The 26,036-nt window shown below is 37.7% G+C and overlaps 1 protein-coding gene across 1 annotated transcript in view; it reads left to right on the plus strand.

Moving 5' to 3' along the window:
• Nucleotides 1-6,946, plus strand: part of LOC120766861 (protein GVQW3-like) — a 17,931-nt gene extending 10,985 nt beyond the window's left edge. Inside the window, exons 3-4 of the mRNA XM_040092590.1 lie at nucleotides 4,036-4,173; nucleotides 6,921-6,946. Coding sequence (XP_039948524.1) covers nucleotides 4,036-4,173; nucleotides 6,921-6,946 — 164 coding nt within the window. The remainder of the gene's footprint in view (nucleotides 1-4,035; nucleotides 4,174-6,920) is intronic.
• Nucleotides 6,947-26,036: the final 19,090 nt, after the last annotated feature.

Consider the following 26,036-nt stretch of genomic DNA (forward strand, 5'->3'; position numbering starts at 1 on the left):
TTGATTTTTTAAGAGCTTGATAACTACGCATAAAATTTGCAAAATCTCATCCGGTTCTTTATTTGAAAAACGTTAGAGTTGGTTCATGACATTTACTTTTTGAAGATAATTTCATTTAAATGTTGACCGCGGCTGCGTCTTAGGTGGTCCATTCGGAAAGTCCAATTTTGGGCAACTTTTTCGAGCATTTCGGCCGGAATAGCCCGAATTTCTTCGGAAATGTTGTCTTCCAGAGCTGGAATAGTTGCTGGCTTATTTCTGTAGACTTTAGACTTGACGTAGCCCCACAAAAAATAGTCTAAAGGCGTTAAATCGCATGATCTTGGTGGCCAACTGCCCATGCATCCCGAAAAATGCACTGTTTGGTGTGGTTTGTACGCTGGTGAAATCAATGGACCATAGAATCGCAAAGCTGCTGTGGCATGTAGCGCCATCTTGTTGAAACCACATGTCAACCAAGTTCAGTTCCAACAAACTTTTTGGCAACAAAAAGTTTGTTAGCATCTTGGTTGACATGTGGTTTCAACAAGATGGCGCTACATGCCACACAGCTCGCGATTCTATGGCCATTTTGAGGGAAAACTTCGGAGAACAATTCATCTCAAGAAATGGACCCGTAAGTTGGCCACCAAGATCATGCGATTTAACGTCTTTAGACTATTTTTTGTGGGGCTACGTCAAGTCTAAAGTCTACAGAAATAAGCCAGCAACTATTCCAGCTTTGGAAGACAACATTTCCGAAGAAATTCGGGCTATTCCGGCCGAAATGCTCGAAAAAGTTGCCCAAAATTGGACTTTCCGAATGGACCACCTAAGACGCAGCCGCGGTCAACATTTAAATGAAATTATCTTCAAAAAGTAAATGTCATGAACCAATCTAACGTTTCAAATAAAGAACCGATGAGATTTTGCAAATTTTATGCGTTTTTTTTTTTAAAAAAAGTTATCAAGCTCTTAAAAAATCACCCGATAGAATAAGGATGAACTAACCAATTGAGGAGAACCACTGGCTTCAGGTACCCTCTATTATAGTCTCATTCGTTATTTATTTTAGTTCGACGACTAAAACTATATACACCCGCAGCTCAGAAAAAGTCAAGTAGCATGGTAAGTTCCACATGCAAATTAGTCGCGAAAGCTTTATGAAGAAAGCAAATATATGGAACTACCAAAAACCAGGAAATGGGATTCCTTCTGCGCGAAACACTTTCATTTTTATCTGGAAATATTATTTTGCGATTTGCAAGCCTAAATTGTTAATTCTGTCCTTCTATCTTGCATTCATTTTGACTTTTTGCTTCTCATCTGTCAGGAAGCTTCGCTCAGCAGTACTTCTGCGGACAGCAGCGTCGAATGCTTGAGCGCCACAAAGAATTCCTTCATCTGCATGGCACGTATGCGCTGTAGCTGTACATTGTTGTTGTTGTTGCCTTTGCACTGGCCAATAACGGATGCTACTAATCTTGAAGGGGTGCGTCAGCTTAAGACCACCACTGTTGCTGTTGCCACTTTGGACAGACCGGCGCTATCATCGCTGTTGCTGTCTGAGCTAGTACACCCATTTATGGCAATGTTACCGCCGGCAGTGGCCTTCTTTTAGCAGACCGCTCGCTACTAAAACGGTTGTGGGTTAGCAACGGCATCAATGCACTGCTGAGGTAAAGGAATCGTGATGACATCAGCTATTGTGGTAGCTCTGCCATGGTTGTCTCATACTTGGCGAACATGATGCCGTGCAAAGGCCGCTAGTATGGCGTTAACCGATGGTGGCAAAGATAAAAGCGATACAACACAATAGATTGTGAGCGCGGCTATGAGTAAAGCGTGATCCTAAGGCCGAACGTGAAGTAAGCGAAAACGCTGGCTCGCTTATCTCGGTCTGAGGCGGTCTATGTATTGTTGGCCACTTGGCAAGATCCCTTTTGCCACTCGCTTCTTTTATTGTCAGCTACTTGGCGTTCTTAATTGATGTTGCCCCAATTTGCTTCTACGTTATCTACGTTTGATCCAGGTAATTTCTTTTCTACAAGAAACTGAAAGTTACTCAATATATATTGCTTTATATTAGTATTAGAGTCATAGGCGTCCATCTCTGGATGCCTGTGGCATATTTGGGAATTAACCACGAAGCGGCTAGTAGCCCATCCAGGTATGGCTTTGGGGATTGCGGCTTAGTTTGGATTACTGATTCCCTTCTGCTTTTTCGATGGGCGGGCCAAGGTTTACTGCATTCGCTAGGCTGATGCCTACCACTGCGTTGCCATTTGTTTGTATTGTTCACGAATGCTTGAAATGAAAAATATATTGCCATTTTCTATTATATTGCATGTGTAACTGCACGTTGATATAATTGGTAATGTTCCGATGTACTATTTGTATAAGATGAAGTATTATTTTTACGCCATTTACACAAAAATTCTGTTAGAAATTCTACAAGTGTCTATAAAATTTTAAACAAAACTAGTAAGGAAGAGCTAAGTTTGAGTGCAGCCGAACATTTTACACTCTTGAAACTTGTTAGAATCAAAGCCAGAGAAATACTTTAAGGTGTAAAACCAATCATATAGAGTAAAGTAAGTCACATTTTGATATTGGTTATATAGGGTCTATACCAAGTTTTCGCTCAAATTTATCTATTTTGGGCACAAAGATACACTGTTATGAATAAAACACGCTCTCTTTTTTCATAACTCAATTATTGGCCGATATATGCAGCATAAAGTCACCTGGAAGTTCGAAAATCTTTATATAAAGAATATCAAGTGGAATTAAAAATTGTGCTATATAGGAAGCAGGGTATGGTTATTGTGTATTTCGTCTATTTTCACAATGTGACATAAGAATGTTAGAAGAATAGCGCGTACTAAATTTTGTCTAAATTGGTCCGGTAGAGGTATGAGATGGCTCCCGTAAAGGACTCTCATACCATCTCGGTGGGAAAGTTTAATGTCTCTGGCGTATTTAGTTATTGATTTATCGCGCTTTTAGCAGCTCGACAGGCAAAAGTTTATAGCATACTAACTGTCAAATCTCTTGCTATTGCAGTTGGGAAATTTTTTATGTGGGCATTTTATATCTTGATATATCATTTTTAGAATGACGCTGAGCAGATTCGAACTCTTGAACGGTTTAAAAGTGTGAAGAGCATAAAAAAGTGTAGGTTATTATTATTTATTCGAACTACTGCATTTTTAATACAAATCTACATACATATATTATCTTTTTATAGGATTACCGATTACTCAATAATTTTTCCAGAATATTCATTGATCTACTTGAAGATACTAATTTCAGTAAAAAATATCTACACATACATAAGTATGCCAACAATCCATTTTTTTAATTTTCTGGTAAATAATATATGGTAACTTTTAACTATCCAAACATCTTTGCGACCCATGTGGTTCTTATAATTTTACATTTTTACATATTTTAAGCAAATAATTAAGTAGTGTTTAACTCTGAACTGAACTGAAACTGAAAATGCAAGTCGAAGAAAATACGCATCGCAATCGCATGCCGGAGAGTAGAGGTTTGCTTAACAAAATGTAAGGACTTCTCAAGTACCCGCTCGGGATGCACCGAAGCTATAATATCCTTCACAAATATAAAGGTTTACAAGAACTTGATTTTGGTCGGTTGGATATTGTCGCTGACTTGGATAATAATTTATGAAAATTTTTTTAAATATATCTACTCAATTTTGCCTTACAAAGTCTTGATTTTGATCGTTCAGTTTGTTTGGCAGCCGATAAGTTACTTTTTGGGGAGGAAAAGCGTTTCTTCGCGTATGTATCATTAGTGTTTAGTAAACGCTTGTCTTTCTGAAGTGCATAAAGTACATTCGGCGATATTTACGATGAGTGAAATTATTCAGTAATGAAGTTCCATTAAATTTTGTGTGCGGAATGAAATTTCTGGTGACGAAACGTTCAAAATGTTGCAAACGGCTTTCGGTGATAATTGTTTGCTGCGAGCAAATGTTTTTGATTGATACAAATTGGTTCCAAAATCATTAAATGTTTTTTGAAAAAGAGCGTCGCGTTAACGCCTATGAAATAATTCTTTCCGACTACCAGGATGTCACAAAGTGTATGAGTACTGGCGGTGAGTCTTGGATATATCCTTACGACCCAGAAACAGACGATCATTCGGACGAATATAATGGCAAAGGTGAGCCTAAGCCAAAAAACCAAGTCCTAGCTCTTTAAAAATCAATGTTATATTGATATTCTTTCGATTATCGAGGTGTGATGCACTCCGAATTTCTTCCGACCCAACTGTCAACAAGGAATAGAATTTAAGGGTTAGGTGTCAACCAATATCGTGCGGCAACCACCGCATTCATTTAGTTTAGCTCCGTGCATTTCGGCTATTCAGCAAACTCAAAGGAACGCTACGGGGAAACCGTTGTGAGTCAAATGAAAACATTAAACGTGAATCGTTAATCCTGTTTCAAGAATTGTAAAAACCGTTGACACAAGTGTATTGGGGTTAAAGAGAATTACTTTTAGGGGGACATAGATTTTGAAAAATAAATTAAGAAATACATACAGACCGACGAACGAGCTGTGAACATTTATATTTGTATACTTTAGGATCTCCCACGATTCCTTCAGAGCGTTACAAAGTATATTTTTCGTAAATAAGACAAATTTTGTTTTTAAAGATATGGGGTTTGGAGAGCGTGTTGGCCGATTTCATATATTTTAAACATAAAACTACCACACTCCAAAACTGAGGACCAAATGCATAAAGCACGTTTATATACGGTTGCCAAGCGGTTACTATGCGAGTGCTAACAGCCATATAAAATAGCGGTGCCAATATACATATGTATTATAAATTCACTGAATACGAGTATAACAAAATAGGACTCTCATAAACTAATGGCTAATATATTATAGTATAGTATTATTTCTCTGTTTCGATGTTGCCATATCTTTGGCGTTCTATATTTGCGTTTTTAAGCTGACAGTTCGGTATGGCTTCATTTTACTTTTTGTCGCTCAATTACGTGGCCCTAAAAACATTCATCATCAGTCACATTTGCTAAGCTAGTACAATAACGGCAGCAGTGGCTATCTGCAAATATTTCAATCTTGACATTCTAATTTATTTCGTCTCGATTTCAACTGCATTGGCATTAGTATAAATCGACCGTTGTGCTGAAGGCTACTAGTCGGCATAGATTTGACAGCGCAGCAATTAAGCTGATAAAGTCAGAAATACCAATTGAATTTGGTAGAGTTTTTTTGAAATAAGAGCATGTCTGTATTAAGACAGCAAATAAATAGCAGCTAAAAAATGGAAAAGAAGGTTTTCTAATAAAATAGATTGAGACCAGCAAATGATGAAACAGGATTTCAATTAAAAGAAGTAGGAACTAGTAGGGAATAAATATAATAAAAACAAGTAAGGGAGGCTAAGTTCGGGGGTAACTGAACATTTCATACTCTTGCCTAGATCAACGCTAAGAAAATATCTTTGGGTCTAGGGCAAGTTTTCTCTCGATTGTTGCGGATATATGCCGTAGAATATCAACTAGACGTAGGTATAAGCGAGCTAAAGAAATTATTAATCAAATTAAACCCATTATTATTAGAAAAATGTTCTGTTCGAATTTCTATAACATATCTCACAAATTAACCGATATTTTAGATAAAAAGTAATTTGAACTTTGATTCACATATTCGGTATCAGTGGGCTTGAATAGTTTGGAAAATGTTGGATCATAAAGAGGCTTATTTCAAGCACACTATTCGGGCATACTTTTATACATGAACTTCATTTGCGTACTGCGTCTCTATTATTTGATATGAGACCGTAATATAATGAATTAAAAACATAATTTTGTGTTAATAGTGGAAAATGGACTTTTCCCTTATAACAACTCATAGTGAAGGTGTTTTTTTTACGCATTTTAGACTCTGAAGCAAAAAAGCGGTATTTCAACCAATGCACATTTGAACGAACCTCGCAACAGAAAAGATTTATCACAAAATAAAACGAATGATAACAAAAGTTACATATTTTTTCTTCAATGTGTGTTTTGTTTCCAGAAGCAGGATTGAATGAATACATCCGGACAAGGCTTTGCGCGAAAAGTGCATTTGAGATATGTATGCTACCTTATGACTGAAAATTGCATAAATAGAACTTTTCAAACCCTTTGGTACTCTATATGTGCTTATAGTTGAATTTTTATCGAAAATACCGGTCACTGTGTAAGAGTCTGTGTGTCAAAAATGAGTTGAATCGGATCAATACTTCCCTTTGCCCCATATATTTAATATGTATAAAGATTTTCGAACCTCAGCGAATATGTGAGTGATCTTAATAAAAGTGAGAGAGCGTGTTTCCCATATAACGGTGCATATTTGTGTTTAAGTAGAATGAAAAAAATCGGGTAAAACCTCGCCCCAGACCCTACATAACTAAAAAACGTTTCTTCAAAGAGTACGAAATGTTTGGTTTTACCTGAACTTAGCTCTTCCTTAGTTGTTTAATATGAAGTTTTGACAACAACTGAGGATATTTCCCCGTCTTTAGTCCTTGCAAGTTGTAAAAGTATAAAATGTTCAGTTATACTCAAATTTAGCCTTTCTTGTTATCCTTAAATTCAACACTTTCACTTATGCCTGGCTATGTTGGTGTGTGTCTCTACGTCGATGCTTCTTTTTTCGCTCTTTATTTGCGTAAGTTTTTTAGGTTATGAGCTATGGTGATTTGTTTATTTCGGTAGCCAGTTAAATGCTCGAGAGTGGCGAATATTGGGGCGACGTTTTTCTTCGAGGGGAACAAAACTAGTATTTAAAAATTAGCTTGTAAAGTTCCATAACTACTATACATCTGTAAAGTTTTATTGAATATGAGTTCATGTATAAACATATGATATACGTTGGAATTTTCTATTTCAGGATTAGAGTGTAAAATCAAATATTAATTATTGTGTTTCATATATTATCCATTAAGATAATATATACACTACTTATATATACTTTCGCATGCGTTTGAACCAATTCTGAAATAATTATTGCCATTCTGATTGAGATATCTATAACACAAGAATTCTGATCGTATAAATCGCCTCTTTAGGTGTTGAAAAATTTTGACCTCTTAGTTTCTTTTTTCGTACGGGAATAAAAAGAAGTCATTAACGCAGTTGATTAAGTCGTTGTGTCAGTCACATTGTCGTAAGGAAGAGTAATCCGTCTTCGGTGACCGGTTTTACTGATTTCACGAAAGACAACTGGCGAAATAGGTGTTGTGTACCACTCAGAATTTATTTTTTTGCGTTGTACTATTGGCATTGTTGCGACAGAAAACAGGCAACCATTAGCTTCGAAGATGTAAAAAAATAATCGCGCGGAAATGTTAGCGATTTAATTCCATTTTTGGACCGAGATTAATATTTACAGTTACTGTAAATAACACAAATAGCGGTCGTATGTCAAAACATTCTTTGTATTTATAACTTCAAAAGTACGATAAATTTGTGTGTTATCAGATCGCAGCAATAGGGTTGCCACTTTATACGTCATAGTTTCCTCAAATAAATATGTTGGCATTCATTATTATAGGTGATAGGTGATTTCAAATAATATCAAATACAAATAAAAAGTAAAGAAGACCAATTTCGAGTGTAACCTAACATTTTATACTCTTGCAATAGCATGGCTCAAAGCAGAGGAATAACTTTAGGTGTTGGCAAAAATTTATATCACAAAATGTTGCGAAAGAATTCAGCATTCATTACTCTAAAAAACCGTAAAATTTTAAAATCCTGATATTAGTTATATAGCGGCTAGGACAAGTTTTCACCACATTATCCATTTTAGGCGCAAATATATATACTGGTATATCATTATCTGGAGAGGATTCTCTCAAAATGTCAATTATAAATTTAATACATTATGCTTCCGCCAAAAATTCACCAAAGGCAAAGGGACTCACATTTTCGATATATGGGAGCTTGAAAACTTATGCTCGGGTTTTGACAATTTTTTGACATCACATGGCATTCATTAAAAGCAAAGTCTTATCCTGATATATTCATTGGTCCTCGATTTATATATTGGAAAGTCAAGGAAGCAAATGGATTTTAAAGTTGTTTTGAATACATAGAAAGTAGGCGTGGTAGTGATCTCATATCGCATATTTTCACACTGTACATAAGAAAGCCAAACTAATGTTATATACTAAATTTGGTCGAAATCGGTCTTGTGGGTGGTAACTATTTTGAAGCCATCATAAGAGGAGTTGAAAATATGTATCTGTGCACATTTCAATGATATACTTAGCTTGGATGGTGTGGGAGTTATATGCGTTAAACTTCTTATAGAGAGCCCTCTTTAAAGATGTTCAAACCACAAGTGTCGTTAATTAATGCGATCCGTTGCATTAACATATTGAGTGCCATGTCGCATGTTTTGTACGACACCTAATATTTCGTGAGGTGCCACGTCGCACGAAAATGTACTACAGGGGATGTTTCGCATTCTACCTTGTCGTACGCATTCGTGTGACATTACTTGAAAGTTTTTGGTCCAATTTTCATAGCGCTATGATAATTTTTGTTTGTTTTATTTTAATATACCTGAGGTATGTATATTTTGTGTTTGATTATTTATTTAAATTAACATTCAGATATATATGTATGTATACCAGAGTGATTAAAAAAAAATAAAATTTTTTCCTTTGACACTCGGAAAAATAGGTTCCTAGACACCTCTCAGAAAGCCTGTCCAAACATGAGTTTCATCACTCATAAAATTCTTTTTTCATTGAGTTATAAAATTCATAAGAAATAAAAAATTTTCCCAAAAATAATCAAACTTTAACTGTTAATATCTTTTAAACGTTTGAAAGCCTCTCCAAACATGAGTTTTTAATTGTAACGGGAAGATCCTCCTACATACAGTTTTCTATTTTTTCTTATTATCAGATAGAGAAATTTGTATCTCGCTTCCAACTACTTGAAAAAATATCTTGTTCCTTACATTTTGTAGGAAATTGAATGCTCTACAAAAAAGGTCTACTATGATTTTTTCGTAAACCCAAACGTTTAAAAGATATTAACAGTTAAAGTTTGATAATTTTTGGGAAAATTTTTTATTTCTTATGAATTTTATAACTCAATGAAAAAAGAATTTTATGAATGATGAAACTCATGTTTGGAGAGGCTTTCTAAGAGGTGTCTAGGAACCTATTTTTCCGAGTACCAAACGAAAAAAAAAATTTTTTTTTTTTAATCACCCTAATGTATACATACATATATTGGTTTTTAAGGTGCGTATATTTTGGAAAACAATCAATACATAATTGGGGTGTATTGGGATATTGTGGGCAATAATCAATCAAAAATCAGCACTCGCTTCCAAAGTCCCCAATATTTCAATTTCTCTAACCTTTCGCTTCGCTATTTTTAACTTATTCTTACAAATCAATCTAAAGAATTTAAATAAAAAAGTAAAACAAAAATAAAATCAAAATAAAACTAATAAATACAAAACAAACAAAGAAATTACAAAAAACCACGTCGCACATTTTCGTTCGACAGCGATTTTTACGATTCCCTTGTCGTCATGCAGTCGTACAAGAACATGCGACGTACGAAAACAATTATAACAAGTAATTAAGGGCTAAGTTCGGGTGTCACCGAACATTTTATACTCTCGTATGATAAAGTGATAATCGAGATTTCATTATACGTCATTTACATATTTTTCAAATACCGTATTTTTGTAAAGTTTTATTCCGCTATCATCATTGGTTCCTAATGTACTATATATTATACAGAGAAGGCATCAGATGGAATTCAAAATAGCGTTATATTGGAAGAAGGCGTGGTTGTGAACCGATTTCACCTATATTTCGTACATGTCATCAGAATGTTAAGAAAATATTACATACCGAATTTCATTGAAATTGGTGGAGTAGTTCCTGAGGTATGGTTTTTGGTCCATAAGTGGGCGAGGCCACGCCCATTTTCAATTTTTAAAAAAAGCTTGGGTGCAGCTTCCTTCTGCAATTTCTTCCGTAAAATTTAGTGTTTCTGACGTTTTTTGTTAGTCCGTTAACGCACTTTTAGTGATTTTCAATATAACCTTCGTATGGGAGGTGGGCGTAGTTATTATCCGATTTCTTCCATTTTTGAACTGTATATGGAAATGCCTGAAGAAAACGACTCTGTAGAGTTTGGTTGACATAGCTATAGTAGTTTCCGAGATACGTACAGAAAACTTAGTAGGGGGCGGGGCCACACCCACTTTTCCAAGAAAATTACATTCAAATATGGCCCTCCCTAATGCGATCTTTTGTGCCAAATTTCACTTTAATATCTTTATTTATGGCTTAGTTATGACACTTTATAGGTTTTCGGTTTCCGCCATTTTGTGGGCGTGGCAGTGGGCCGATTGTGCCCATCTTCGAACTTAACCTTATTATGGAGCCAAGGAATACGTGTACCAAGTTTCATCATGATATCTCAATTTTTACTCAAGTTACAGCTTGCACGGACGGACGGACGGACAGACCGACGGACGGACAGACAGACATCCGGATGTCGACTCTACTCGTCACCATGATCACTTTCGTATATATAACCCTATATCGGACTCTTTTAGTTTTAGGACTTACAAACAACCGTTATGTGAACAAAACTATAATACTCTCCTTAGCAACATTGTTGCGAGATTATAAAAACCAAAGTGAACAATGAATGGATCAGATATACATTCTGTCAAGAAAGTATCGGTAATTCTTCATTTCCCCCTCTCATCTCCCGCTTATATGGAAGATAGGAAAATTTTTTTTACTGGACCTTAATTATGATGCCAAAAATTAGGTCTGTCAACCAACGTATTTGTGTTAAATTTTAGCCAAACACTCAACAAATATCATTGAACAAGTACCGAATCTCCATGATTTAGCTCCATGCGACTTTTACCTTTCTCCACACTGAAATGAAGTTATAGCTTGCACGAACGGACTGACCGACAGTATTCCGGATTCCAGGTCGTCCCGTCATCCTGATGATTCATATATACATACATATATAGTAAATAACTCAATATCTACCTCGATTAGTTTTTGGTTTTAAATACAACAGTTAGGTGAACAAAACTATTGTAATCTGTAGCAATATTAGAGTTTCAGTCAGTGCGTGAGTTATACGAGTATAGAGTGTATGTAAATATATAAAAAATTGCTTAGATTGTGATCGTCTGGTTGACGTTTTACTTCTTAAGATATTTCCGGGGCTTTGATTCTTGTAAGTTACTTGTTTAATACTAAATTTGGTATTATTCGTAAATAATTGAAAACTATTGATACTTATTTTCTTGAAATATATTCCAAGTAGCCAGCTGCAATTTCAAATTTCTCCATAGTATAACAACGGATGGTAGTAATACACAATACACCAAAAGTTATTACTCACTACTTATGTACTTGTCTATCAATTACTGGATGCCTTGCAGAATTCAAATTTTGATCTACGTTTGTATAGTGTTTTTTTTAAACCTTATATTTTTATGACAATAAAATTCCCTGAAATTGATGAAACGCGTCGAGGAATTCTTGAGCAGAATACGCAAGACGTGCCCAATTATCAATTGCCTGTGTCAACATCAACTCAGACGTCAAGTGGTACATGCGGAGATGTGGATAAAGCAATGTCCAACCGATACAATTTTCTGTCAACCGCTTTTATAAGCACATACATACACGCTCAGTGTTGGAGAAGCGCATGGTTTTGCAGAACGAAACCGGAACGTTTAAAAATTGGGTCAGTTATTTCCTGTAAGTAAGACCAAAACATAAATAAACAAAAGATATAGTAAAAAAAACAGCCAGTATTCCAGAATAAAAACTAAAGTAAGTCAGTTTATGGTAACACACACGCATCTGTCACGCGAAATCTGAGCATTTTTATAAGACAAACGAAATTGCAAATGTACATAACCTACAAACAAACAATCTAAAAGATGCGCTCTGGGCCAGCTTTTATGCATGCGTCAATGGGTCGCAGCGACAGCGCAGTGTAACGGAACAAGTTATAAAAAAAGTGGATAGTAACCTTGGCCTCCATGTTTGCGCACGCTCCAATTTGGGTTCATAAAGAACGAGTTATGATTTTCGGGGCTTAACCTTTCCACGCGCGTCATGCACTTTTGGGTGTTACCTGTTATTTTTTTCTTATGATGCATTCCGCTTGCGCCGGGAAAGTGATTTCGCTAGCTGATCGTGGTACGTTTTGTTCTATGTTATTGCTGCCGGTCAAATGATGAATTACTGCTCAAAACACTTCTTATCATTTCTTTGCGCAAGATGCGCCATTGTTTCTGGATTCCTTTTAGTTTACTTTTATGAATGTTATTGGCAGCAGAAAGCCTTTTCAAAGTGGACTAAGGGTATAATTCTCGTTTGTTCCTTCGTCTTGTATGACGCGGCCGTCTTTGGCGTATCAGCATACACTTGAAAGCGAAGCGGTTGCGTTAAACGGTAAACATCCCAACAGTGTAAGAGTCTCGAATTGATAACACTAGTTTACAGTCATGTTGTGACTGTTTCTTGCTAAATTTGGGTTTCTAGTGAAAATGATAGTAAAAATATCTTATCACATAGAGATGTTTTGGTTAAGCCCCCGCTATTTACTAAAATGGCGAAAATAGCTGTACGTGATAGAAATTTCTTGAACTCAAATTCGTAATCAGGGCAGCTGAAATACCAACGGACCTCCTATCCTATCTCATCAGACGCACATTTTTTCTTCAGTTTCATTGAATAGTGTAATTATGTGTTTTATCATTATCGTTGAGACACTCACAAGCGAGACTCGCTTGTTTATGGGCATTGTAACTAGATGCTACAATTTGCACCTTCTTTTTCAAAACGGTCAGAATGTTGAAAACAAAAAAACTAATAGGTAGCACAATACGATTTTTGATATCCCATATAAATAGCAACGAAATATTTTCCTATATCGTTATATATTATATTCTGTGTTATTTAATGATTTTCCAAAAAGTTCCGAACTAATCTTTGTTAAGTCGACTAGCTCAAAGTAAAAGTTTTTTGGCTTACCCTATTGTGTGTTTTATTTTAATTACCAAACCTTGGCCTTTGATCCGCACTACCTTTTGATTTGTATTTTGGTGTTTCCTTCACCATTTCCTGCACATTGTTAGCTCATTAAAATAACAAATCTTCGCAGCAGCATCCATGACCACGACTGCGACGACATCTATTGCAATTAAGCGTTGACAGTCTGAGAGTGTAGCAACAATTTTCGACTAATGAAAAGTAAAGCACAAACAATTTTATAAAAATGCCTACATGTTGATATATGGTATTCTTGAGACATACATACATTTGCCTGTTCAAATAGTAAGTGAAGTCATGAATGCATTGTTACTGATTTATTCGAATGGTACAGAGTCACTTAGCCAGAGCGAAGGGAGCAATATTGTAATGAAAAAATGCACGCATATGTTGTTGTCTGGTACGTGATGAGATTCATGTATCAGGTGCTTTAGATACGACTGCAGAGATGTTATCTTCAAGTTTCATATGAAAAAATAACAAAACCAAAACAGCAAGCACACAGACTTAACTTGAAGCCGAGATCAAGGCGAAGGACACAATACGTTACAACAAAGGATGCTGCAACATGCAAATGCGAGCAATAAAAATTGTGTGTTTACCTACGTATGTGCCCGTGGCTTTGCAACCTCTTGTGGTAAAGTAGGCGATAGAGCTCATGAGCCGTTTTGGTAGCCGTGGTATATGTATGTGGGGACACATGTGCATGTGTATAGATTCTGTGGCTGCTTAACCACTGTAAGTTCGTTATGTCAATTGTATTTACATTGCAAGCCATTGAAAGTTTTCTCTGCAAAAAAGATTGACAGAAAAAAGCAGAAAGCGATGCTGCAACAACGATATATTCAGGCTTCAATGGTCGGTGAGAAAACACAGAAAAATAAAAGAAAAAACCCAACGGAAATTAATTTCAATGATTTATTGGTAAAATACAGTACCTTTACAGCCAGAGCATAATTGAAAGTAAGGCTGACTTCCTCAATGTCTGGATGCAAAGTTTTTATGCAGTAGGAATACACACTCGATACTTTGCAACGTATAATGTATACATAAACATTGCAACACTGTTGCGTTTAGGAACATTTCTAATCGCAAAAAGAGGCCGAACAAAGCATTTTGTTAGAAGAATTGTTAAATTTAATTGAATTCAAAAAATCAAATTCATTGTTTTTAACGAAAATGATTTTAAAAAGGCGTAAAAGACTGGCTGCATTATTTGTGCAAAAAAATCTGCCAAGGAGACAAATGCCGAAAAACAAAAACTTTTTAGAAACAAGTAGTGAAATGCCTAATGACGTGTTTTATAGTCATTTCAGAACGCAAATATCAACTTTCGAGGTAAGAATTGTTATTTCGTTATTTAAAATACATATATTGTTATTACACCATTTTTCAGAACTAAACTCTATGCTCAAGCATTTATAAAATAAAATAGCTACTGGACGTCCCGGAACGTTGAGGAAGTGTCTTAATAATATATGACAATATGGAAGCTTTCCAATCAGAATTTTGTTCGCGAAGTAAGGGGCCGCTTTAATGTTGGAATGGGCGCTTGTTACGGAGGTTTTATTCAGTGCATACCACTGATTTCTGCGCTGAAACAGATTATAGCATTTCCAACTACTGAGCAGAACAGAATAAGAATTATGGAAGTATTTTAGTCTTGCCGATCACACTCATTCCCATGTGTTTTGGGATGTATTGTTGGGATACATATAATATAAAAATCCTGCTGCCGTCGAAGGTTAGTGTTAGCTACAAGTAAAAATTTATATTTGAAAGTAAAACTTCTCAATTTACGCATGCATTTATCTCTGGCTTTTGCTGATAGTAAGAGGCGATTTATCGACGTTTTCGTAGTCTCTCCTGGACGGTGCCACGACGCAGCTGTGTGGTCTGCTAAGCCATTGAAAAGAGCAATTGTAAATGGCTCGATTACAATTCCTCCAGCGATGCAAGAGCTTTATTGTCAGCTTAGCTAAATAAAGTCTTCTTTGAATACATACATACATTTATTTCAATTCACGAATATATTTTGTTAGACCAAAAAACTTATTAAATACTAAAACAGGCATAGATCAAAGTCAGGTAATCACTTATTTAGTGAAAGTAGAACTTCGCGCAGCTTTTGTCAATTTTCTCCTTCTCGCATTTAAGCAGCTCATCCAACATCTTCTTTTCATATGGAGCTTCTTTTTTCAAAAAGTTCAAAACATTTCGAGCTCGCTTTCGTGGCGGAGCAGCATCAATGTGCTCACTACTTATTGGGGAATCTGCTGATTCTTCATTTTCATTCGTTAAGTCATTAAATAGCGAGGATAATGAAGAGTCTAGTAGACCCCACTCTACGGCTCTGGAGTTTAGGTCTCCGGCAATAATCAATTGACCTTTTATAGACCTGGCTGTATCCTCTATATTGTCGAACTTTCCCTGGGATTCCTGTATACTATCGTTTGGCGTCAAGTAGCAGCTAATTACTGTAAAAAGGTCGCATTTGGCCCAGACGAAGCCGTTGCCGTTCCCATTGTTTACAGTGCTGATATTACTCCCTGGTGGGAACCATATAGCGGCGGTTGAGCTGCTATCTTCTAGCCAGGTACCCTCTCTCTTTCTTTTTGTATTGCTCGCTTATGATGATCATCTCGTAGTCGCTCTCCGTCACCATTGCGAGTGCGTCGGCAGTCTTGCATCTATGCATGTTGGCCTGTAGGATATTCATTTGCCTCGGTAATTCCTATATACCGTGCATTTTGCGGAGCCCGGGATGTGATCGATTTTTTCATGTTTGGCCCCTTTGCGGCAGGTTGGCCGCATTTTATGCAAGCACCTCGTCCTCTTCTATCGGGCTCTTTGCAGTCCCAGGTTAAGTGTCCTGGACCAAAGCAGCGGAAACACCTTTTGGGGGTTTCTTTCAGCCGCAGCCTGCAGCTAACCCAGCCAATTTTCATGCGTGCCTGTTGCATTAGTGCATCAGCTCTATCCTGGTCCAGCGTGCTGCTTATGCCCTTACCTGCTCTCTTGTGTTAGGAGCTGTTATATTAATCGCCAAGCCTTCGGTGTGGTCCTGTAGCGCTTCTTTGACAGCCCCTGCTACTTCCTCTTTTGTTGTCAGCGAGTCGAGGTCTCTGATTTCTATAGTAACTTTAGTTTTAAGGTCCGCTACATTTGCAGTCTCTTTGAGAGTGGACTTAATTGCCTCACAGAAGCTGGCCTTTGTGGACTGCCCCTTCTCTAGCTCTAGTAATAGGGCCCCGGCTCTTGTTTTGCGGATCCCTTTGATTTTGACTTCTGCCTCTTTAAGATCTACTTTGCTACGGATATTCTTGAGGACTTCGGCGTAGCTATTTCCATCTGCTGGTTTTATTACAACGGCCTCTGTTTGTCGTTTAGGCCTATTATTTCCTTTCTGATTTGCGGCCATGTTATTGACTAGTTGCCTCTTGTTTGCGTTTTTAGGCGCTTCTTCACTCGTTCCTTCGTTTACGTGGGTTTTCTTGGTTTTTGTAGGCAAAACTTTCTGCCGCTGGCCGTTGTTTTCGTGTTGTGGTCGCACTGTTTCTCGCGGCTCCACGGGGCTTGTCGCACGAAGCTTCCAGGTTGCTAACTCGGGGGTCGTGGTGCGTCTGCTTAGGTGTGCCCGCCTTTTCTCGGGTTCTGCAGTCAGCCAATTCCTGCGATAGCTCTTGATGACGTCGAAGAGTTTGTCTAGCTGTGCCGCTCCGTTCTTTACGTCCATGCTGACGTTCTTTTGCTTCTCCATCGCCAACTTCATTTTTTGCACTATTCCCTTACACTTTTCTAGGCATTCTTCTTCTGCTCGTCTCTTTTGGGTGATGTATTCTTGTTTCGGCGAGCTCTGATTTCCGCCTTTAGTGGCGGCTGGGGTACTCTTCCCTTCTCCCTGCTTTGCCGGTGCTGCTTGTGTGGCCGGAGTCTCCCTTGAGTCTGTCTTTTCACCAGTTTTGTCTGTCTGCTTTGGAGTGCCGGTGAGTATGGGGAATCTGAGTATCCTACTCTTTCTGCGGAAGACCGTTCCGTATTCCTCGTCTTGTCCGTCTTTGTTTTTTTGTTCCTTCTGTTGGGTTTTTTGTTGTTCTTGCGGTGTATTCATTTTTTCTGGTGGGTTTCCGCTTCAAGCCGCTATCTCCGCACGTTGTAACAGTTACCCTTTATGAACCCCGTGGTTATCCAGGCAAGCAGGGAAGCCACGCAAGGGTTAAAACAAGTCCTTATGGGAGCTTATGTTCAGAGCCAGGTTCGGGCACGAATCAGGAGTTCGTCTCAACTGAACCTGGACGGCCATAGAAATTATGGCGACGTGCAATGAACGTACTTGAAGACCCGCCATGGTTTTAACGAGACGGAGGTGAGAGCAGTATTAGCCTGCCAGCCATTTCGATAAGATGTCACTCTTATCTAGTGAGGTGACAGAATGTTGCCCTCCCCAGCCCTTTGTCGATCTGATCCGTTTCGGTTTTCCAGTACGCCATAATCAGAATCTTACTGGCCTCGATTCTGATGGGCTCTTGCCCAGTGTTTTTCGTCGTCTTCTGTGCACCTTTGGTGCTGGTCGCTGTATCCCTCGTCGCTTTGTTGCCTCCCTCTCGTGGGTAGGTTCTCCCTCGGTGCAGCCCCGGTGGGGGTTGTGGGCGCTTATTTAAAGGCGGCATCTTCTCGCCTCTTCGCGGGAGATTCATTGGGCGCGTGAGGCGTTTTGAGCCAAGCCCTCTTCTCCTCTACTATTCGCAGCTGACCTACTTAGCGTAGGCCGTCCACTATCCGCCAGCTGTGACCCCGGTAGTAGCCTGAGCTCAGCCTTACCGACGCCTACTTCCCATATAGCAAAAGTTTAAATGCCACTTGATTCGTCCAGTTTCCAGTACACAAATCAAGAAGCAAATAATATAACGGGATTAACCTTTGCACGAATAATGTCTTTAGTGTGTGCCACCTTATGACTAAAAATTGCTTAAATCCAATAAAAACTGTTTAGACCCCGGTACCAACAGTTGATTTCATCGAAAATGTCGTTCAATGTGTGATATACTTGTATATATGTATAGTATAACTAAATTAAGGGATAATCCTTCTCAATGTCAAAAATGGGTTGAATCTTAAACAACAATAAATACATATGTTCTATCCGCAAAAATGGGCCTCTTGGTTAACTATTGCAAGACGCCTCATTGCACATAAAGCACATATAGATGCCATGGACAGATGACCTTACAAACTCCTTTGCTCTCATGGGATAACTTTTGTATTTGCTGGAGATTGAAGACAAACTCTTCCCGTCATTAACGGAGATACGCGAGCAGATATCATCAAAGCATGTTTAATATCGTCGCACTTATGGACTTTGATTGAAAATATAAAATTTCGGACGAATATGAGAGCTCATCTTCATAGAATCCATGATTTTCCACAGCAACTGTTGAACTTGGGGAAGGAATTTTTCCCACTCCAAACGTAAGCAGTATTTGTAATACATTTGTATTCTTCTGGATGAGTCTCTAGGCCAAATAGTCCATAGTTTAGAAATTTTAACAAATTCAGTATACCCTGACATCGAGAATTTGCACGAAAAGGAATTTCATTGGTTATGTTCTTGAGCAATAGTGTCACCCAGGAGTGATAGTGTCAACGAACTAAAGGATCTAATTATTCAAAAAGTTCCCAGAGAAATAAAAAAATATAAATCGATAGACACTGTGACGCAGTCCCTTATCCCCAGGAGTTTTTAAATTCATTAAACCATTGTGGACTGCCACCGCATGAATTGGCCTTAAAAATTGGAACTCCAATTATGTTTTTGAGGAATTTAAGACCTTAAAGCATGTGTAACGGACGAGACTGCAGATTAAGGAATTGAAGGACCATTTAGTTGTAGCACCCATTATAACAGGCCCAGCAGCTGGTCAACTAGCTCATATACCGAGGATTCCGCTGACCCCAAGTAATTTGCCAATCCCATTTAAACGACTTCAATTTCCGGTGAAAACATATTTCGCTCTAACAATAAACAAGTACCAAAGCCAAACTCTCGAATTAGTAGGAATTGACCTACGAAAAGAATGTTTTACTCATGGCCAACTGTATGTTGATCTATAGCGAGTCAGAGATCCTGAAAATCAATTTATATTGCTCTTGCAAAAGTCTTTTTACAACAATTAAAAATATTAATACAAAACAAGTAAAGAAGAGCTAAGTTCGGGTCAAATTAAATATTTTATACTCTTGCAACTTGCACGAATCAAAGCCACGGAAATACTTTAAGGTGTCAAACCAATCTTATGCGGTTATAACCGAGTTAACAGCAGCGCGCCAAATGGAGATTCCAAGCGAAGCTAGGTCCTTCTCCACCTGGTCCTTCCAACGGAGTGGAGGTCTTCCTCTTCCTCCGCTTCCTCCGGCGGGTACTGCGTCGAATACTTTCAGAGCTGGAGTATTTTTGTCCATTCGGACTACATGACCTAGCCAGCGCAGCCGCTGTCTTTTAATTCGCTGAACTATGTCAATGTCGCTGTATATCTCATGCAGCTCATCGTTTCATCGAATGCGATATTCGCCGTGGCCGACACGCATAGGGCCATAAATGTTTCGCAGAGCTTTTCTCGAAACTCATAACGTCGACTCATCAGATGTTGTCATCGTCCATGCCTCTGCACCTAATAGCAAGACGTGAATAATGAGTGACTTATAGAGTTTTCTTTTTGTTCGTCAAGAGAGGACTTTACTTCTCAATTGCCTACTTGGTCCAAAGTAGCACCTGTTGGCAAGAGATATTATGCGTTGAATTTCGTGGCTGACATTGTTGTTGGTGTTGATGCTGCTTCCAAGATAGACGAAATTATCTACGACTTCGAAGTGCTAGTATGTGGAGATTACAACGCAAAACACACGTACTGGGCTCACGTCTTATTAATCCGAAAGGACGACAGTTGTACTACACCATTATGAATAAGCATAATCCATGATGTCCAGCGCCCTATTCCACAAAACAACTTATCAACTTTTCACTTTGTATGAGTACTTTGCAAATTTTTCGTCAATTTGCAAAGCTTTCTGTTCCACAGAACTATGAAATTTGATAAGTGATAAGTTGAAATTGATAAGTGTAATTTGCAAAGTCATTGCAATTTTTATGTTTTCTTTGTAATTTCTGTTCCACGTACGTTCTCTTGTGCAAAGTGCAAAGCTTGTATTGAAAAGTGTAATTCGCAGAGACTTTGCATATAATTATGCTGTTCCGTCCCACAAAAACTGTAAACTCTATTTTTGCAAAGCAAAATTTGATAAGTTTGTCAAAAATTTGCAAGGTAAATGATCGCTTTGCAAATTCTTATTATCATAACTAGTCAAGCTTTCAAAATGTTAAGACGTGAGTTTTTGTTCGACAATAGTGAAGACGTGGTTAAAGCTAGAAATTATAGAGACCAAATTAATTTTTCGGGACTACAAAATTTCAATTTTAAAGAGTGCTTCCGTTTAAATCCAATCCAGGTGGATTTTCTTTTAAATAATGTTGGACAAAAATTAGAGCACAATACACAGCGCAGTCATGCTTTGTCGGCTGAAAATCAACTGCTACTGTGCCTGCATTGGCTCGGAAATGGTTGTCAGTACCATGGAGTTGCAGCTTTGCATGGTGTTGCAAAATCCACAGTTTGCAGAACCATCCATAGAGTTGTCGACATTGTAATAGACGTTTTATTTCAAAAAACAGTGCGATGGCCCGATGATGTCAGTGGTATTGCTGAAAAGTTTTTTCTGATGGGTGGATTCCCTTCTGTGTGTGGTTGCGTTGATGGCACAATCATTAAAATTGATGCGCCTCCATTACACGAGGAAGGATATGTTGACCGGCATGGAAACCACTCATTGAATGTGATGATGATATGTGGGCCAGACTACACATTTTACAGTGTAAATGCAAGTTGGCCGGGCAGCGTTCACGACTCAAGGGTGCTACGGAATTCGGCTGTAAGTCAAAGATTTGACAATGGATGGAGACCATTTCCGGATGCTGTTGTTTTGGGTGATAGTGGTTATGGATTGAAAAACTGGTTGATACCACCATTACGCCGAAATCCCAATAATCCTGCCGAAGAAGTTTTCAATCGTTGCCACAAAAAAACACGCCGCATAATTGAAAATAGTTTTGGCATTATTAAAGAAAGATTTCCGTGTCTAAATTATTTGCGACTGAGGCCTGAGTTTGCAGGAAAGACAGTCATAGTTTGTGCCATCTTACACAATATTGCCTGTAGCATCGGAAGGAGTAGTGAAAATATACAACCCACTGAAGACACTGACAATGAAAGGGAGGAATTAGATGAAAATGCTGAAGAAGAAGATGATGCCCTTAATAATATAGATCAAGAGAGTGGAATGGAAAGGGTTACTTCCCTGCTACAATACTTTACCTAATGCCAACTATTATAGTATTGTTTTAAAATAAAAGTGGTGTTTTGGCCATGACCTTTTTCCACTGCAAAAGTGTTGTGTCTTTTTGGGTAATTTTTAGGGTTTGAGATTAAGGTCTCAGAGAATAAATAATAAAGGAAGTATTTTTGTACTTATTTACATCATTTTATTAATTTCAGAGCTTTTTTGTTTTTATCACAAATTATTTCAAAATAAAATGTTTAGAAATCAAATACACACAAATGAAAAATTGGCCTTTGGTAATCAAACCTCCTCAAATAACAGACGCGATACATTTTCTGTTTCTGCCGTTGCAATTCCCAGTGTGATAGCAGAGGGTGGAAGTAGGAGCTCCCTCTCCAGTTTTAGGCATTAAAGTTTCCGGTAGTAAACCTTAACCTCAAGGAGCTCCATCCGGCATTTTTTCTCTCTATCCAAAGTTTCACTTGGAAACTTGGTAGAGCGCTTCCTCTTTCTTGGGTTTAGAGGTGGATTGGCAATTGTTTCTTCTGAAATAGATATTTTGGAATCATTCTCAGCTGACGGTAGATTTTCTGAGTTGCCATAACTTTCTGGCAAATTCAAACCATCTACCACAGCTGAATCTGATTCCTGAATATCGAGGACGGCCAAGTCAGGTTCATCCATTACCTTGTCTTCCCACCTCTGAATCCAGTATTTCGGGCGTTATACCTTTTACTCTGCAAATTAACAAAAATACAAAAAGTTTGTCGTTAAAAACCGGAAGATTTTTATTTTAAAGCTATGGTTTCTTGGCCAAATTTTCTTAGAATTCATCGTAGCTAACGATTTTGATAACCGCTTCGTTGAAAAAAAAATTGACCCACTCTAGTACACATCGCAATTAGTAATATTTTGCTTAAACCGGTTGTTATCAGCAAGAGTTGTTGAATGAGTGCACTGTTAACTCACAACAACAATGTCTATGATGACGTTTTGTTTTGTTGTTGTCAACAACATCCTTGTTAGTTATTAGCAATGCACAATATAAGAATTCCAACAACAACAAATGATGGAAATATAATTATTTGCTATGTGTAGGCAATAAATTGTTGTACTTTACCATTTATCAAACAAACTGTCCCTTGCATAGGCCCATGTTTTTTGTGCTGACGCCAGTTGTAGGGATTGGGCTTTTTTTTAACACATCCTCCCATGCTGCCTGTTTATCTAATTTGTTAACCTTCACAAAGAAACCTTCAGAAAGAAACTTAAATATGCTTCAAATTTACAATTATTTACTTAAAAAATACTTACTCTGTTGTTTTGAAAACTAGCAAATAAAATGCTTTTTTTTTTCTTTTATTACATTTAAAACAGCAAGTTTTTTTTCAATTTGTATTTTGCGGCTCATTTTAACAACTCATATAAAGCAATGCAAAGTTAAAAGTGATGAGACAGAAATGCAAAGTTGATAAAACGCTTTGTGGAACACTTTGCACCCTCACTTTGCAAGAGAGTGCAAAGACTTTGCACTGAGCGGAAAGAGCGTAAAGTCTTTGCCAAAATATGCTCAATGCAAAGTGAGATTCGCAAAGAATATTGTGGAACAGAATCGCTTTTCACTTTGCAGTACAATATCAATTGATAAGTGCAAAGTGAAAAGTTGATAAGTTGTTTTGTGGAATAGGGCCCAGGTTATCATATCTCTTGGTATGCCAACATACTGGCCCAGTGATAGAAAAAATATAAGAGACTTAATAGATTTTGCTGTAGTCAAAAATATAGATAGAACGCGTATGACAGCTAATACAGACAGACTTATCATCTGATCATTCACTTGTACTAATAAAGTTATACGAACAGCCCATGATATTTGAGCCAAAAGTTTCTCTAACATCTCATAAAACTAACTGGTTGAAGTATAGGAAATATATCGGCAGCCACATTCATATTGTTTGGAAAATAAATACAGGAAGAGACATTGATGAAAGTATAAGAGGATTTAATGATGTTATTACATTGTTTCTTTTTGGTGTTGCCAATACAGCTGCATTAATAATAATTAGAAAGATCAATAGTATTGAAATAGAAAAACTTGTAAATGAGAAAAGGCGAGCTAGCCGCGAATGGCAGTTAAGCCGCTCCCCTTCAATTGAAATCTGCTGTACGTAAGTGAAAAAAGCGCTGAAATGCGAGGAAGAACGCAACAATGAAAATTATATAAAGAAACTGTGTCCAAATTCTGACAAGCAAAACTCTCTTTGAAAAGCCCAAAAGTCTTTTCAGCCACCAGTAGATTACAGCATGCCTCTAAGACAGTTGAATGGTAATTGCTTTGCAAATCACCTAGAAAAGGTATTTCAACCTAATTGCCTAAAGAACAACTTTAAGTTGCCAACTTTGCCCAATACTGTCAACGAGTCGCTTGTGTCTATTAGGGCTTCGACTTCTGAAATTACTAGAATCATAAAAGAGCTAAATCCGAAAAAGGCGTCAGGACACGATAATATTACTCCAAAAATGCAAATTTAGTTACCAAATATTGCTATAACGGTGCTCTCCTTGCTCTTTAATGCACTTCTTGGTTTCGGATACTATCCAACTTTGTGGAAAAAGTCGCAGATCATCACGATAGATACACCTGAGAAAGACTTAACAAAGCCGTCTTCCTACAGATCAATAAGTCCCTTACCCTGTATTTCTAAAATATTTGAAAAAGTGTTATTATCAGAGATGACTTCATTCCTCGGCGAAAATAATCTGGCAGCATTCGGAAGCATTCGAGCATAGAAAGTACTGTTCAGCTATTTTTCTAGATGTAGCTCAGGCGTTTGATAAGGTCTAGCGTGGAGGCCTTTTATGGAAAATCAAAAGCTTTTTACCTTACGAATTGCATAAAACTTTGGAGTCATATTTAAAAAACGGGAAATTTACCGTTAAAGTAGCAGACTTCATATCAGAAGAACGAGTATTAAGGGCGTCAACCACATTCTTGACCTTTTTAGGTTTTAGATAGATTTAGGATTTGAATACTTATAGTTAAGCTTTACCAAGCAGATCCAATAAATTTAGAAATATTGAAAAAACCTTGAAGTTATGACTGTCAACAGTGACGCGGTCGCTAGTCGCGAATGCGACGAGTGTTTGTTTGATGACAGGAGAAATTTTGTCCATTTGTTTCGCTGCCTTATCCATTCTGGAGAAAGCAGAGCTATCGGCGCGGGTGTTGAGCCAATGATATCAATATCATCGGCGTACGCCAGCAGCTGTATACTGTTATAGAAGATGGTACCTTCTCTGTTTAGTTCTGCAGCTCGAATTGAAGAAGTCACACGAGGGGAGTAACGACATCTATTGACAAAATACGAACAGACTTTTTAGACTACCAATATATCGACAGATTGACCGATTATTCGATAAAAAGTTTGTAACTTAGACTCCTGCGTCAAATAACAGTTATACAAGGTGCGTTCCAAAGTAAACAGGACTTAAAAAGAAACAACAAATGTTTTTTTCGGCACAATCAATTTATTTTATTCAAAAAAGAAGGAGACTTCTTCTTAAATACAGCTTTTACACGGTCTAAAAGCATGTCGAACGAGTGTTTTAGTTCGTTGGCCGGTATGGCCGCCAGTATGCCGGTGAATGCCTTTTGAATAGCCTGTACGTCTGCATAACGATTTCCTTTTATGGGCAAATGCATTTTACCGAAAAGGAAGATGTCGCACGGTGCCATGTCAGGTAAATACGGGGAGTGGTGAATGGTTAAAATGTGATTTTCGATCAAATAATCGCTCACAAGCGTCGATCAATGAGACGGCGCATTATCGTGCAACAAAATTTGTGCTGAAGAAACCGTGCACACACCTTTGGTAAGCCCAAATGTTCGGTCAAAATGCGATAAATCGATGTTTTGGAGATGTTTAATTCCATTTCCATGAATTTTAATGATGGGATTGGCTGATTTCTGATGAATTTACGCACAGTTTCGAGGGAATTTCCGGTGATCGCGGATTTTGATCTGCCCACATGTTGATCGTCATTTATGTCCTCATGACGACTTTGAAAACGTTGCAACCACTCATGCACTCTGCTACGGGATAGGCAGCCATCGCCATAAACTTGTTTCATCAATTGAAACGTTGAGGTAAAAGTTTTACCAATTCTAAAACAAAATTTAATGTTGCCTCTTTGTTCGAGGCTCATTCTCGCACCGATAACACAAACATATTGACACTTAAAATGCAATAACTTCACTTCCAATCAATAAAATGACATGAAATTCTCACTGGAAAATCGATAAAGAAAAAAGATTCTAACACCCCAGTCGACATATAGATGTCGCCACCAGGGGAAGCTAGATTCAAAAAGTCCTGTTTACTTTGGAACGTTCCTTGTATATTAGGTTGTCAAATATCTGCCTTTCGCCTATTTATCTTTTGAATTTCGCGGTTATGTATAAAGCGCTACAGAGCTCGTATCTGGCAATACTATACTTGTTGACATAACCTACAAAACGATGCTATGCATGATTAGTT

Source organism: Bactrocera tryoni, chromosome 1 (genome assembly GCF_016617805.1).
Source record: "Bactrocera tryoni isolate S06 chromosome 1, CSIRO_BtryS06_freeze2, whole genome shotgun sequence".
Classification (NCBI taxonomy): Eukaryota; Metazoa; Arthropoda; class Insecta; order Diptera; family Tephritidae; genus Bactrocera; species Bactrocera tryoni.